General features: G+C 41.9%; 1 protein-coding gene across 16 annotated transcripts in view; it reads right to left on the bottom strand.

The window, feature by feature from the left end:
- ADAM22 (ADAM metallopeptidase domain 22) overlaps positions 1-14,902 on the bottom strand; it is a 196,881-nt gene that overhangs the window by 54,132 nt on the left and 127,847 nt on the right. For all 16 annotated transcript variants that reach the window (XR_008309864.1, XR_008309865.1, XM_053261903.1 and 13 more), the window contains 7 exons: positions 11,259-11,330; positions 10,637-10,803; positions 8,554-8,638; positions 6,140-6,230; positions 5,673-5,724; positions 3,302-3,401; positions 612-683 (listed from right to left, as the gene is read on the bottom strand). Coding sequence is in view for 14 of the 16 variants with exons in the window: in XM_053261903.1 (XP_053117878.1) it covers positions 612-683; positions 3,302-3,401; positions 5,673-5,724; positions 6,140-6,230; positions 8,554-8,638; positions 10,637-10,803; positions 11,259-11,330 (639 nt within the window). In the remaining 2 variants the exon portion in view is untranslated. The remainder of the gene's footprint in view (positions 1-611; positions 684-3,301; positions 3,402-5,672; positions 5,725-6,139; positions 6,231-8,553; positions 8,639-10,636; positions 10,804-11,258; positions 11,331-14,902) is intronic.

Consider the following 14,902-nt stretch of genomic DNA (forward strand, 5'->3'; position numbering starts at 1 on the left):
AACCAGAGAGGCTGATAATAGGAAAAGAAGCACCACATGCCCTTCTTTGCATGCCTTCCACTTCCCTAAGCATCTCCGCAGGTAAACAAATGATGAATCCATCTGCTAGCAGGACAAGAAAAAATTACACAGAGCAGGAGAACTGTAAAATCCCTGATGCCTTGAAGCCAGCAGAAGTGGAAATGGGGCAGATTCCTCCCACTTAAGGGAACCAAGCACTAAGTCAATTTGCATAGAAACAAGGGAGGAGTAACTGCCTTTTGGATCACCTCCACCACTGAAAAAGAACATTAGTTCTTCAAGTCACATGTGCACAGCCCACTCAAGCAGTCCGTCATAGGTGCCTTGTATCAAGTTTCAGTAATCAATAGAAGAGACATACAAAGGTGAGCAGTCAGTAAACCAGGGAAATCTTACTTTTATTTTTTGCATCCTCAACTGCATAGTGTCTCCAGATTATGCAAAAAGTAGCTCCACCAGCACATTGTACATACTTGGCTTGGTAAGTCTGAACCCCTTAAGATAATTTCTTTTTAAAAAAATATTGGTTTTCCTGATTTGGAATGGAAGTGCGGTTTGTCCATATGGAAGAGATACCCCGTAGGACTTACTGCTGGAGTTCCACAGTCACACTCTTCTCCAGCTTCAACAAAGCCATTGCCGCATTCGGGAGGATCAAAAAGCTGCAGCACAAGGGGGTGGGGGTGGATATTTACAAACATGAGCATGCTTCATGCATTTTATGAATCATTTACGCATTGGCATACAAAAAACAAAATAAAAGGAACTTTGTACCAAATGTTAAACAAGAGTATCTATGACTTGTTCCACTGAAAATGGGCTTGAATCTCTATCAAAATAATCTTGTTTATTGTTACCTAATTTTCCAACCATTACCATAGTAGGGAATGATGGTCAGAAGTTTTATAGCAAAGCTCATCCCCCAACTGAGCTCATCCACCACTTCCTAAGAACAAATGGAAAGAATGCAGACTAAGTTAGGCTTGACTAGGTGCCATTGATATACATGAGATATTGCGCAGCATCCAGACAAGTGCATTTGGGGAAGAATGTTCCCCTCCCAAGAGGGAAGGGACAGTTTTTGTCTATCCCTCCTGCGCTCTGCCATCCCAAATAATATATTTCTAAGGATGCGGGATCCTTAAGGACATAGTTTCAGGGGGCTGCAGATGGAAGCAGGGAATGGAGTAAAGATTAGGGGGTGTACTTTCCCACATAGAAGGTGAGTCTGGATGCTGCCCAATAATTTCAACAGAACTTATGACTAATTTAGTTTGGATTCTACCCTAATTTGCTATGATTAGCTAATTCTCCTGTCCCTTTCTCTGTTTCCCAACCTGAAGACCTCACTGCATTAATGCAAAAAGCACTTTTTCGTATTAGGAAGTTATGATGTTGGTGTTCGCTGTTTTCCTTAGGTGTATATTTTTGTTAATCACATTTTTTCATTAATTATTGTTTTGTTATTTTTAAAAAAGAAGATTTGCTCAATAATGTTCATTAAAAAAAATTTTTTTTAAGGGAAAAGGAGACACAATGCTGAAGAAGCCTTACAAATATTTCAATTGCAACTTAATCCTCTCTTGTAAACTTTGCTTTCTAACTCTCAATCTTGTGTAAGAAGACCATCCAAATGCTCTCCTAATCCATACTATGATGAGAAGCAAAGCTGTGAAATATATACAGCATCATATTATATAGTGCAAACTGTTACGCAAGACTACTGAAAAAAAAAAGATTTTTATTTAAAAACAGACTACTATATGTTAGCCTACAGAAAGCACTGAATAAAGAGGATTGAACAGCCATCCATCTGCCACTGGCTGTTATGCACACCTGTGCATGCACGTGTACACACACACACACACACACACCCCAGAATATCTCCCATGGAGATTCATTCTTGTTTCAACAAGCACAACAAGCTGTTGAAACAAGTCATAGCACACTTTGTTATATGATACTCAAAACCAAAATTGATATTTAACACAAGTGCTTGATTAGAGGCATTCTAGGGCCAGGATTTAAAGGAATTCAAACAGACATGTTCCATGTATACACTCAATCCCACCCACCCCCAAATATTGTTTCTCTTTCAGAAGCTTTCTCCACAGAATCTCTGAACAACCTATTCAAAAGCCCACATGTTCAGAAAACATTTGGGGAAAGCGGCAGAAAAGAAAGGAACTACCATTGTTTCCTTTTAAACTGGACTTCTGTTTAGAAGTTATAAAAAGTGGGGATGCTGTACTTGTGTGCAGCGTTCTCAAAAGCACGTTCTGAACCCCTGTCCCTTCCTGCGCTAACAGATTCAGAAGTTGCTGTTGTTAAATTTCTATACCGCCAATCTCAAAACAATAAATAAAACAATCTCAATATGGTTCACACAAAAGTTAAAATAAGACTACAAAAATTACACAAAATATCAGCTAGAATAATAATAATACAGATCTGATTAAAAGCTTAAAAAACAAGCACAATATTAAAAAAAACAAGCACTAAAAGATACAAAACAGCAGTAATAGGAACAATCATAGAAAAGCCTGGGGGAAAGGCAAGATTTCACACGCTTTCTAAAAACTGTGATGGAGGCCGAGGAGCAGATGGCCACTGGGAGAACATTCCAGAGCCTGGGGGCAACAACCGAGAAGGCTCTGTCCTGTATGCACGACAGCCAAACCTCCCTCATTGTCAGCACTCGGAGTAGAGCCCTGCAGATGACCTTGTCAAGCAGGCTGCAACCTTTGGGAGCAGGTGGTTCCTCAGGTATCCAGGGCCCAAACCGTTAAGGGCTTTAAAGATCAAAACTGGCACCTTGAATTGGACCTGGAAGCAAACTGGCAGCCAGTGCAGCTCTTTCGAAATGGGTGTGATTTAATCCCAGTGGGCAGCTCCAGATAAAATCCTAGCTGCTGCATTTTGCACTAGCTGCAGTTTCTGAATATTCTTCAAGGGCAGCCCCATGTAGAGCACCTTACAGTAATCCAGCCGTGACATGACTAAGGAGTGGGTAACTGTGGCCAGATCTGCCTTCTCAAGAAAGGGATGCAGTTGGCGCACTAGCCAAAGCCATGCAAAAGGCACCCCTGGCCACTGCCTCCACCTGAGCTTCCAAAAGCAGAATCGGGTCCAGCAATACCCCCAGGCTGCTTCCTCCCGCTGTCCATGTTTACAGAGTTTATCTGCAGAGACAAACCCTGTACTCTTGGACAGATTCTTCGTGTGATTGGAACACCATCCTAACAATAGAATGTTATCTTATTCTGTCAAATTTTATTACCTTGGTAGGCTTATTGAAAAGGCAGGCTCCACCTCCATTATTTAAAAATTCATGATACTCTTCAACATCGCATTTGGAGAACTTGGTTGGAAGGTAGTAGCTGTAACGAAGAAGGAAACTGGTTATTTCGTGTAGGGATGTGAACGAACCGAGGTTCATGCACTGGTTCAGTGCCACGGGGAGGGGAGCAGCGAGAGGGATCTTTTAAAAAGAGGTGAGTAGGTCCTTACCTGTTCTCTCTCCTCCCACATGCAGTTTCCTGCTGCAACGGCACTGCCCTCAAGGACCTGCGAGCAGCAACGAACCATGCTGACCACGCAAATGGTCCAAACTGGTTCGGCGCTGAACCAGTGCAGAAACCTTGGTGCACATTGATTCATGCACATCCCTAATTGCATGATCCCCATTTGGTTTCATAAAAGGTCTAGGATTTTTTCAGTCACTACAGGACTGAAAGTGCTTCAATATGATGGGAAACCCTTTTTTCTTCCAGTAGTTTGCTTAAGCCATTTCATTACTAATTAAAAACAGTAGGAAGAATGTTATCAAAATGACTCTACATTTTCTAGGGCGATAGCCTAGATCATTTAATTAACTTCCCCCCTATCTCTAGCTTCTATTATTCATATTTGCAAATTATCTGCAGCATAGACAAATACACCAAGATGAAAGGAAATATGGTTGAGATCCTTCACACAGATCTTCCCACTTGTAACTGTGTGCAGAATATAGATGGTACTTACATTTCAGTTTAAAATGTCATTAAAGCAATAAACAATTACAGTACATATTGGGTGAATCTTGTCTCATTAGTGGAGCAGAACACTTGTGTGAGGTCTGAATTTAGCTTAGATTATGCAAGTACTGGGGGGGGGCTAAGAGGAGCACCTCATGTTTTAATATGGTGCAAGTAACTGACACTTTCGTTATTACTTTTCCTAATTCATTGGAAAAATAGGTCAAATACAATTGAAACTATTACATCCTATGAAAACACGTAGTATATAGATGTATAATCCTTTAGATGATGTACTCACTAGTGTGGTAGAATTCAAGTAGTTCCAATTATCTATTATATTAATTCTCCTGGGTGTGCCTTGGACTATGTGTCCCAGAGGCCAGCTGATTGGCTGGGTGGCAGACGCTCCTGATACGCTGAGGCGCACCCAGGAGGATTGGTTGCTACGGCGGCGGCCCAGCCATGAAGGCCAGAGGTGGCGGGCCCAGCCGGGCCGCGGAGGCAAGCCCCAGGAGGGGGGAAAGAAAGGGGGAGGCAGAAGTGGCAGTGGGGAGGAGAGGTGGCTGGGCTCAGAAGCAAAGATTGGGGCAGAAGGGGCGGGGGAGAGGTAACCGCCGGCCCCAAAGAGCGCACAGATGCTCTGTGCAGGCTCAACTAGTACATACATATTTTTGCACAAACTACATTGGTATAGCAGTTAGCATTTGAATAGGGAAAATACTTAAAGCAGAAGACCGAGGTCCAAACGAGACGGCGGTTGGAAAAGAACTGAGGAACATGGCGCCCAGACCGCCTTTAAATAGCACGCTGTAGGCGCGGAGGCGGGGCTTGGATGCCTCGACAAGGTGCAGCATTGCTACCATATGGTTCCTGCACAGGTGCAGAATCCCATACTTATGGCTCTCGACCCAGATCTGAAATATAACTCAGTTTAGCTGAAGCTTTCTTTGCACTGATTGTTAATATTCTATGGCCTTTTGAGAAACAAACAGACAGGGAAAGAAGGGAGGGAAAGAAGGGAGAAGAAACTCAGATAAATGGTTTTTGAGGGACATACTTCTTCTGAACCCGGAGATCTTTTTTATCTGTCACAGCTAAGCATTAATACACTTATCTTCCATGAATTTGCCAAGCCCCTTTTAAAACCACCTAAAAGAATTTAAATTTGAGCCACTTCAGTGTCTTCCCTTATAAGTAACATGGCACCATGCCTGGAGTCATTAGGATAATGCTACGAATGTGATTCAGTAATCACTTACATGCATGTACTTACATGCATGTACCAAAGCCAATAGGAAAGAACAACTTTAAATTAACTTAAATTACCATTGACTCACACACACAATAGGAAGAGCAGAAGGTTCCAAGTTCCCTCCCTGGCATCTCCAAGATAGGGCTGAGAGATTCTTGCCTGCAATCTTGGAGAAGCCGCTGCCAGTCTGGGTAGACAATACTGAGCTAGATGGACCTATGGTCTCACTCAGTATATTGCAGCTTCCTATGTTCCTAACATTTTCTCACAGTAACTGCATATGGATGGATACATCTGATGCAGTATTTTTTTTTCTAGATTCCACCATATATTGATTTATATTTTCACTACATGGAAACTTTCCAAAATAAGTATCTTACCCAGTGTCTCCCATGATGCATCCAGACCATGTATCCTCACACTTACACTCACCTAAAATAAATAAATAAATCATACTTTATTTGATTTTTTAAAAGCTTAAAACATTACTTATCGCATATTCTTCTATTTCCATTTTAAACCAATATTTTAACTAAAAATGAACTAAAATATTTTAAGGTGAACTTTTTATCGGAATATCAACAATGCCAACATTTCATCTCTGATTCAGCATCCAATTACTCCTTATTTAATAAAAGAACATTTCTAAAATGTTTAAATGGGTTCACTCAAATATCACTGGATTATTATTATTTTTAAACTCACCAAGAATATAAAACTGCAAAAACTAAAAAAGCGAAGAGGAGACACTATGTCAAAGGAAGACAGCTTGAGAACATATTTGCCTTCCTGGAAAAATCAACATTTAAAAAAAGAAATGATCAGCCAATGCCTTTTCAAACCTTACCGCTTTGCAATTTTCTTTTGTCTGAGAAAATGCCAAGATTATGAGCTAAGGACTGTGCCAATGTAACCGACATCAAATCTGGCTTTCCAAACTGAAAAACAAAACAGGAAACCAATTGCTGTAAGAAGATATCAACTGTCAAGAACATCTATTTTACAAATTTTAAAATAAGCATACTGAAGCAAAATATTATATACAAGATAGCTGAACTTATTTCACAACATTTGCTTTTAATTTTAGATGATTACCAAAACTAGCAGAAAGTTACACAGCAGCCTTTAAAAAATATAGAAAATATTTTCTATTAAATTGGTAGAGCAGTTGGAACAGCAAATGCAAGGTGAGGCCAGCTGAAATGTTGAACTTTTATTAAAAGCTAAGAAAGTTCTCCTGAGCTCTCTCACTTGTGTTTGTTGCAGTCATGATTCAGTTGTAACACAGATCTGTGGCTCATCCAAACCAGGAGCGGTGTTTTAACTGTGATTTAAAAATAATTAGGGGTGTGCATGAATCAATTTTTGCCATTCAATTCAAGCTCGAATCAAATTGCAAAAACTTGAATTGATTTATTGTTGGCTGCCTCAGCAAATTAACTTCAAATCATTTGAATCAATTTGAGTGATTGGAGCACCATTTTGAAGCCCATTTTTAAGGGGAGAGCTGGTCTACCAATTGAGGTCAGTGGATAGACCAGCCCTTTGCTCTGGACTTGGGGTGTTAGTCCACCTTGGAGGACTGGTCTATCTGGTTAGACCAGTCCTCTGAGGTGGGCTGACTCGCTAAGTCCGGAGCAGGGGGCTGATCTACCGGACAACCCCATTTGACTCAAACAGGCCTCAAACAGACACCTAACCCTAACCGGCTTGAACTGCACTCATGACCAAATCAGCCACGGTTTATTCTGAACCCACCCTGTCAGTCTTGATGCAATTTCCTAACACTAGCAAAGGAACTTCCAGGCCCAAGAAGGGTGGTGATCTAGCCTAAACATAAGAGCCTAAATTAGAAGGTTTCTCAAATTGGCATTGGTAAACTTGAAGATTTCACAAGCCAACATTCAGAGCAAGGCATCAGGAACACGCCAGGAAAATCCATCTGTGCTGTGGAAATCTTGTGTAGGACATGCAAAGTTTAATGATTTTCCTTCTAGAGGTGCTGGGTGTTACCCAAAAACATGTGCCTGGGTCTGTGCAATTTTGGGGAACATACCTTTGGGTGCTATCGGACAATTCTGGAGGTAGCACAAATCACTAAAATTAGTTTCCCCCAATGCATCTGTGGGCACAAGAGTAGTGGGAAAGCTTCCCACAGCATTGATTCATCTTCCTACCTTGTCTGTTGTAGCTTGCTCTGGATGTTGGCCACTATTTCTAAACAAAAAGCACTAACAGATTTAAAGGTAGGCCATTTATGGGTAGGTTCATCTTTTTTCCATACCTCTGGAAACTAAATATGATGAAGGTTGATCCTAAATATCTCTTAATAGGACAATCATAAAATTGTGCAATGAGAGCAGAAATAGAGATGATTGCACCCAGACCCAAGGAGACACGGGCGCAGTTACTTTTGGTAAAACTGGCCACTTTATTAACATTCCAATTGCAGTGGACTTGTTAAGGCATTCAGCTGGGATTGGCGCTCCACCCCCACAGTGAGGGCACTCACAGGTCGGCCACGCGTGTGGCCGCCTTACCCTAAGGCCTAGGGCGCTGGCACCTTGGCTCAAGGCAATTCGACTGCTGACAACTGGGAACGCCCTTCTCAGCCAACCTAATGTCAGGTCCCTGCTGTCGGCACTATCCCTCCGACGCTGTCCAGCCATACGGAAGGAAGCCACCTAGAGCAGGATAGGAGTTGAGCTGCATCCCCGATCTGTCAAGCCTCAGGGGATCAGCGCCTCCTAGTTGAAGCCAAAAAGCTTACCTAAGGTGCTGCACCAGTTATTTCCCAGTTTTTTACCCGCACTGTACCTGCCATGCCCATGACAAAGTGACCCGTGAAAATACATGTAACTAAACTCTTAACTAACTACTATACCCCCGATATAGCCTGAGGCAGGCGAAAAAAGACACACACCAACTGCCAATCAGGTGTATGCCCAAAAAATTCCTGCCTGGTCCCGCAATGGCGACCAGCAGAGCCCAGTCTATATCCTAGGGTGGGAGGGAGGGTGCAGCTCCGAGAGATGGACTGGGCGGGTGCCTGCATGTAGGCTGTAGGCCTGCTCCGGCCCCACCCCCCTGGAGGATGCCTGACCAATGGGAGTCAGCTCCCAGTGTCACATGCTCCTCCAAAGGGGCTGAGGCAAATGAGCCGCGCAGCCTAGAGAGGCAGCAATCGGCTTGCTTTTGACAAAATAATTATACATTGAAATGAAACTGTCATTTTGCATGTCTAAGGTTGTGCAGACCTACTTCATTCACACCGCCACCTTTCAACAACGAACAAATTCCACCAGTGTATGCTGCTCCACTGCGACTACTCTGAAATTGACTTCCCCTTAAAAAAAAAGAAAAAAAGAAAACACAATTAGAAGACAAATTGTACCCTAGACATAATGTTTCAACCAGAAAATGGGGTCCCCAATATAGAAGGAATTGTACATTCACTTAATAGGAGATAAGAAGATATGTCTGTCTGAAAACCTTCCATTCTGCTAATTAACTGTTTGGGTAATAAGGCAGAAAATGTGGGGAAGCATTAACCTAAAATGAAGCCTATAGTGAACTTGGACTAGCATGGTTTTGCGGGGACTGGGCTAATTCTCTAAAGTGAAAATTGAAAGATAATTTCAGATTGCCTCCACGTGTAAACTGAAATTAGAAGAGAAATCAAAATTCAAAGAGAATTTCAGAGTTCTTCTCAAGGAGAAACATCAGAGCATTTTCTCCAGTAGGGTTTCTTCACATGTATAACTATGTTGCAGCCATAAGGAGTAGCAAAGTCCAGTGAAATAATCTGTAGCATTCCAACACTGCTCATTGAACTCAGATGTGTTAGGACACGATTAGAGAGATTCTATATCAAGATGCAAGTCAAGTGACAGACAGACAACAAAAGCATGCCAATTTTGCTTTTTTTTATCCCTCCCCCCCGCCCTTGGAATATAAGGTGCAAGAATATTAGACAAGTGCAAAGACTGCCCAGTTTCCAAGCCTAATTATTCGGAGGGAACGAATCAGTGAAGCTGTTTAGTATAAACCCTCACTGGCTGCCCAGATGTCACTTCTAAAGTCTACAGCTAAGCACTCTCTGGGACAAGACCAAGATCACATATGAAGTATGGTGGAAGTGAACTGAACATACATTCCCTGCCCTGAAAACAAATGCTTCAGAATACTGTGAAAGTGTGTTCAAACCACTTCTGCCACACTGAAAATGCTATCCTTCTCTTCACCCTTTAGATTCCTTAAAGGAAAGTCAGTGGCAGACTATCACACACTAGTCATGGGGAGAAAGTCGCCATGGTCAAACCAAATGTGAGGGCAGACAGATTGTTTAAAACTGGGTCCCCCACAATCATGTTTAAAGCTAAGGGATCCAATTTTTTAGAGCAAAATGGATACATTGCTGAGGAGAGAACCCTCCCCAAGGCTGCTGCTTACCTCCCCCAGCTTCTCCTTCCAAGCACTTTTGTTCAGGCCAAGCTCACTTCCAGTGTCAGAGCTTGGCTGAGGAGAAAAGCACCTGGGGAAACAGCATAGAACCAGTCCGGACAAGCATCTGGCAGCTCACATGTTGAGGGCGGGGACGCACTGAGAACATGCCAACCCAGATGTCCCTCAAGGACAACCTCACGCGCTGCTGGGGCATCCATTAATCGTGTGAAAGGGGCGCTCATCCTTTTACATGCATTCAAAATCCTGTTTTAAACAGGGTTTTGTAGTGGGTGTGTAGAGGCACAATTTAGATGAATACCCCTCTTGTAATTAAAGGAAGCCCCAGCAATGCGTCAGGACGTCCTCTGGTGACATCAGGGTGGGTGCATGTTAAGGGCATCCCCGCCTGGATCACGCAATGGGGCCATTGTTCATCTGAACTGGCCCTGTGAGGAACTAATCCCTGGGCAAGGGGAGAGAGAAGCCATACATCACATATACCACTTGCACTCTATAAACTGGATACCAAGTTTTGTGATTGGGGAAGGCCTGGGTTTAAATAAAAGGGTCTGCTGCCTTAACATTTGTTTTCCCTCACAAATTAAACGTAGGTCAACCCAAATGGCCTTTTCGTTTACTCTAAGAATTCTATAGCAGAAACTGTGACCTAAATGGAAATTCATATTAACCAGTACTTGGGCTTGGTTTCTTATAATAGCCATAAGGTTTTTATTCACTTGGCATACAGAAAATAAAGGTTTAGTTCAATTCCCTATGCCCATTTCAGAACATTCTGTACTGCTTATTTTAACTACACAACTGAAAAATGTGTCAGTCAGTACTAGCAATGCAAACTACCCCACCCCAAATGGCAACAAAACAACATGAAATTACGTACGAAAAAAGGTGAACTGCATCACTTTTCTCTTTGATAAAATCCCTCCTATATTTCATAAACTCACGCAGAGTGACCAGTGGGTTTTCAGATATGGTGAACTTGTTATCAGTACTCCAGGTATCCATGGCAACCAAGACTATCCTGGTGTTGAGCTGTTCTTTATAAATCTAGCACATTAACAAAATTAATAATCACTAAGTTGCAGTATAATTTTTTTTACTTTTGTTTTTTCTTTAAGTATCTAAGGAAATGTTCTGCATAAAGAATATTACATTAATGAAAGATCATTGTCTTCTCCTTTCTAACAGATTAAAGTACATTGTAGCTAAGAGCAGTGAATATATTTTAAGGGTTATTTTTCCAAAAGGCAATATGCTGATAAAAACTCATAAAAGCTTTGATTCAGCAACATATTTAAACCCAAGTGTAATCTTAAATACAGGAATGTTTCTGTTGAGATAAGTGGGACTTCTGTTTTTCAGTCACCCACACTGACGTGTCAGGCAAAAGTGACACTGATGAATAGATACACAAATGTCATTTCTTTCTCTAACCTAAAATTACCACCCCTGTGACGAAAGTGACAATTTATCTAGAACAACAGCTGGTGAATTATACTTACTAGATCTGCCATGTTCACTACTGATTTAGCATAGCTGTTTGTGTGTCCGACCGATAATCGGTGCTTTTTCACCTGAGAAGCAAAAGAAAGACAAATTCAAAACATATTCTGGAAACACGATATCCATTCAGAAATGTCTTCATCAAAGACTTGCTTTGCCAACAACTTTGGAAAATGCATGACTGACAATATGTTCTAACATGAATATTATTTTCATAATTAACTACGGTACTCTTCTTATTTATTTATTTATATACTTACTTACTTACACAGTCAGACAGGTGTTGACTGACTGGTTTGTTTTATCTAGACATTGAGTCCTTCCCAAAGACCTGGGATGGCTGAATTTTATTGTCAATGTTGTTGCTGTTATAGATATCATCGCAGAATATAGGCTGTTCCCAATAAAGCTGCTTTTTGTAATTGTCTGATGGTGATTTCTGTGGCCCCTATGGTGTTGAGGTGCTCTTCAAGGTCTTCTGGAACTGCACCCAGGGCGCCAATTACCACTGGGATTATTTTGGTCTTTTTCTGCCACAGCCTTTCAATTTCAATTTGTAGATCTTTGTATTTTGTGATTTTTTCTATTTCTTTTTCTTCTATTATTGTATTTTTTGCAGATGTTCCAGTGTATCATCCCTGCTACTTTGTCATGCCTTTGTTTGTAGTCAGTCTGTGCGATCTTCTTACAACAGCTGATTTGGTGGTCCACTGTTTCATCTGCTTCTTTACAAAGGCGGCCCTTGCTGTTTGTGGTTGATTTTTTGACTTTTGCTCTGATTGCATTTGTTCTTAGTGCCTGTTCTTGTGCAGCTATTAAACCCTCTTGTTTCTTTCTTCAAGTTGCCATTCTTAAGCCATTGCCAGGTCTTGCTGATGTCTGATTTTCCACTTATATTGTGCAAATATTGACAATGCAGGGGCTTCTTTCTCCATTTTTCTGCTTGGTTCTTAACTTGTTCTTTCTTGTAGGCCTGCTTTCTTTCATTGGTGTTGAATAGTTTTGCGTTATTGACCATTTTAAGTGCATCTTCTTCACTGTCCTTGATATATTCTTCAAGACCTCTTTTCTCCTCCTCTACTGTTTGATGGACTTGCAGCATTCCTCTTCCACCTGAGCTGCGAGGGAGGTATAGCCTATGACATCACTGCGGGCGTGCAGAGCATGATTGATGGTCATGATTTTCCTGGTCTTACGACCTAGTGTCTCTAGCTCTGCCTGGGTCCAGTCTATTATTCCTGCAGTATATCTGATAACACGTATAGCCCACGTGTTTATGGCTTGTATGGTGTTCCCGCCATTGAGTTTGGACTTTAGGATTTTTCTAACTCTCCTGATGTATTCACTTCCTATTTTTCTTTTTTAACTTCAGTGTGTGTGATGTTATCAGCCTGGAGAATGCCCAAGTATTTGTAATGTTCTTTCTCTTCCAGGTTCTTGATCTTGCTTCCATTGGGCAGTTCTATTCCTTCTGTTTTTGTTATTTTCCCTCTGTTCATTATTAATGCAGCACACTTGTCTAGTCCAAACTCCATTGCTATATCGCTACTGAATATACGGACAGTGTTTAGCAGTGATTCGATTTCTGACTGGGACTTTCCATACAGCTTCGATTGTCCATGTACAGCAGATGGTTGATTTTACTGGATGTTTTAGATGTTTGGTATCCAAGGCCTGTTTTGTTTAGTATTTGTGAAAGTGGAGTCATGGCGATTACAAACAACAGAGGGGATAGTGAGTTCCCTTGGAAAATGCCTCTTCTAATGCTAACCTGTCCCAGTGTCTCGCCGTTCATTGTTAACTGTGTACTCCACATGCTCATTGCCTTTTAAATAAATATCTGAATGTTTTTGCTGACACCAGTTGTTTCTAAACATTTTAGTATCCATGTGTGAGGCAATGAGTCAAAGGCTTTCTTGTAGTCAATCCATGCAACACTTAGATTTGTTTTTCTTATTTATAATAATAATTCGATTTTGGAGCCAGATATTGGAGCCAGACCGCCATTAGTTGATCTAGCCCAATATTGTTGAATCCTACTAACAATGGCTTTCCAGGATCTCATCAAAAGCCTTTCTCATCACCTGCTACTTGATTCAGAGCCAAGGGATTTGTTTATATATTGTCTGCCTTTCCTCTCCTGACAAAGATGCCCAGGGCAGTTTATGAATCAATTTTTAAAAATCAGTTTAAAAAGTTAAAAACCAAATAAAAACAGCTGCTAAAACAGAAGAAGATTAACCAGTGTCAAAGGAAGAGCATACATCATCTATAGCAAATTCAAAGCTTGCCAGAACAGAAAGGCTTTTACATTTTTCTGTAACATTAGTGAAGTGGGATTTGAGTTTCATGTGGCAGGGAACTCTGAAGGCTTGGTACTACCTAGGATACATGCAAAGTGACTGAGATATGGCTCCTTGCCAATCTATTACAGGTAGTAATGAATGCAAAGTCTCTGAGCTATGAGTCCTCTTCAGATCTTTTTTTAAAGGACAGCGTACTTGTGTATGCCATCCAAAATGGATCCAGAAGTCACACCCACTGGAGCATCACTCACTCCCCCCCCCCACACTGTTCATAGTTACAGCATTTGTCTGAAGATTTTGGGGCTATTCCCACGATCAACCAAAATCAGGCTAGGGGAGCCTATCCCGATTTTGGCTGATCATGGGAGCCACCGGGCTCGCAAGCAAGCTTCGTGGCTCCCAGGCGGTTAACCCGCCTAAATACCCCTCCCCTAAAACCGGGTTTGCAGAGCGAGCACTCCACAAACCTGTTTTTTTAAAATCATGAGTAGCTGCGGTCAGCTCTGCGCCACAGCTGCTCACGAGGAGACCCCCAGAGGGGAGGCGAAAAGCCGCCTCCTGGCTCCGGGGGTCTCGCCAGCATGCCCTGTGAGCTCACGCAGGGCATGCTGGAGCTTCCGGGGGCCAACTGGCCCCCGCCAGCACTGTCACAGAGCCAGCAATCGTGCAGGCAGCCGATCCAGCCGCCCAGGGCTCCCTCCCTGATCGTGAGTGGCTTAGCCCACTCTCCCCGCTCAGCTCACCCCCTCAGCTCACCCCGCTCAGCTCACTGATCATGAGACCCAGCTCTTTGATTCATTTCAAGGAAGTTGGTTAGAATAAAGAAAGATTTATTTGTTTGGACATCATGACCAATCTTAGCTTGTTCTTAACTGGATCGGAATCCTTCCAAGGTTCATGAGGCGAGAGGAGGGGGAGAGCACGTGTGAACTGGCCCCCTGAGCTCTGAGTCAGGTTTCCCCCAGTTTGAATTTAGGATCTCCCATGAATCCACTAAGCAGCCATAAGAAAGCTGCTCCACCTCAGCTCTCTAGCTGAAATATGGGAATAATAATTTTACAGGGTTGTCAAGATAATATACATGAAGTGCTTTGCACACTGAAAGAGTGTTATACAAATGCGAAATATATTTGAACAAATATACCATTGAAATTGAAAAGGTAAAATTATATTAGGCCAACTCTAATTTTTTGCCTTATATTAGGACTAACATTACAATTATACTTCTTTTAAAATCAAGAGGGATAATTGTTCTGGGGGGGGGGGGGCTGCTTTATAATTCACCTTCCACCAACCCTACAAGCTGTTATTTATTTGATACCATAGTACAGGTGAAA

This window comes from Hemicordylus capensis, chromosome 6 (assembly GCF_027244095.1).
Source record: "Hemicordylus capensis ecotype Gifberg chromosome 6, rHemCap1.1.pri, whole genome shotgun sequence".
Lineage (NCBI taxonomy): Eukaryota > Metazoa > Chordata > Lepidosauria > Squamata > Cordylidae > Hemicordylus > Hemicordylus capensis.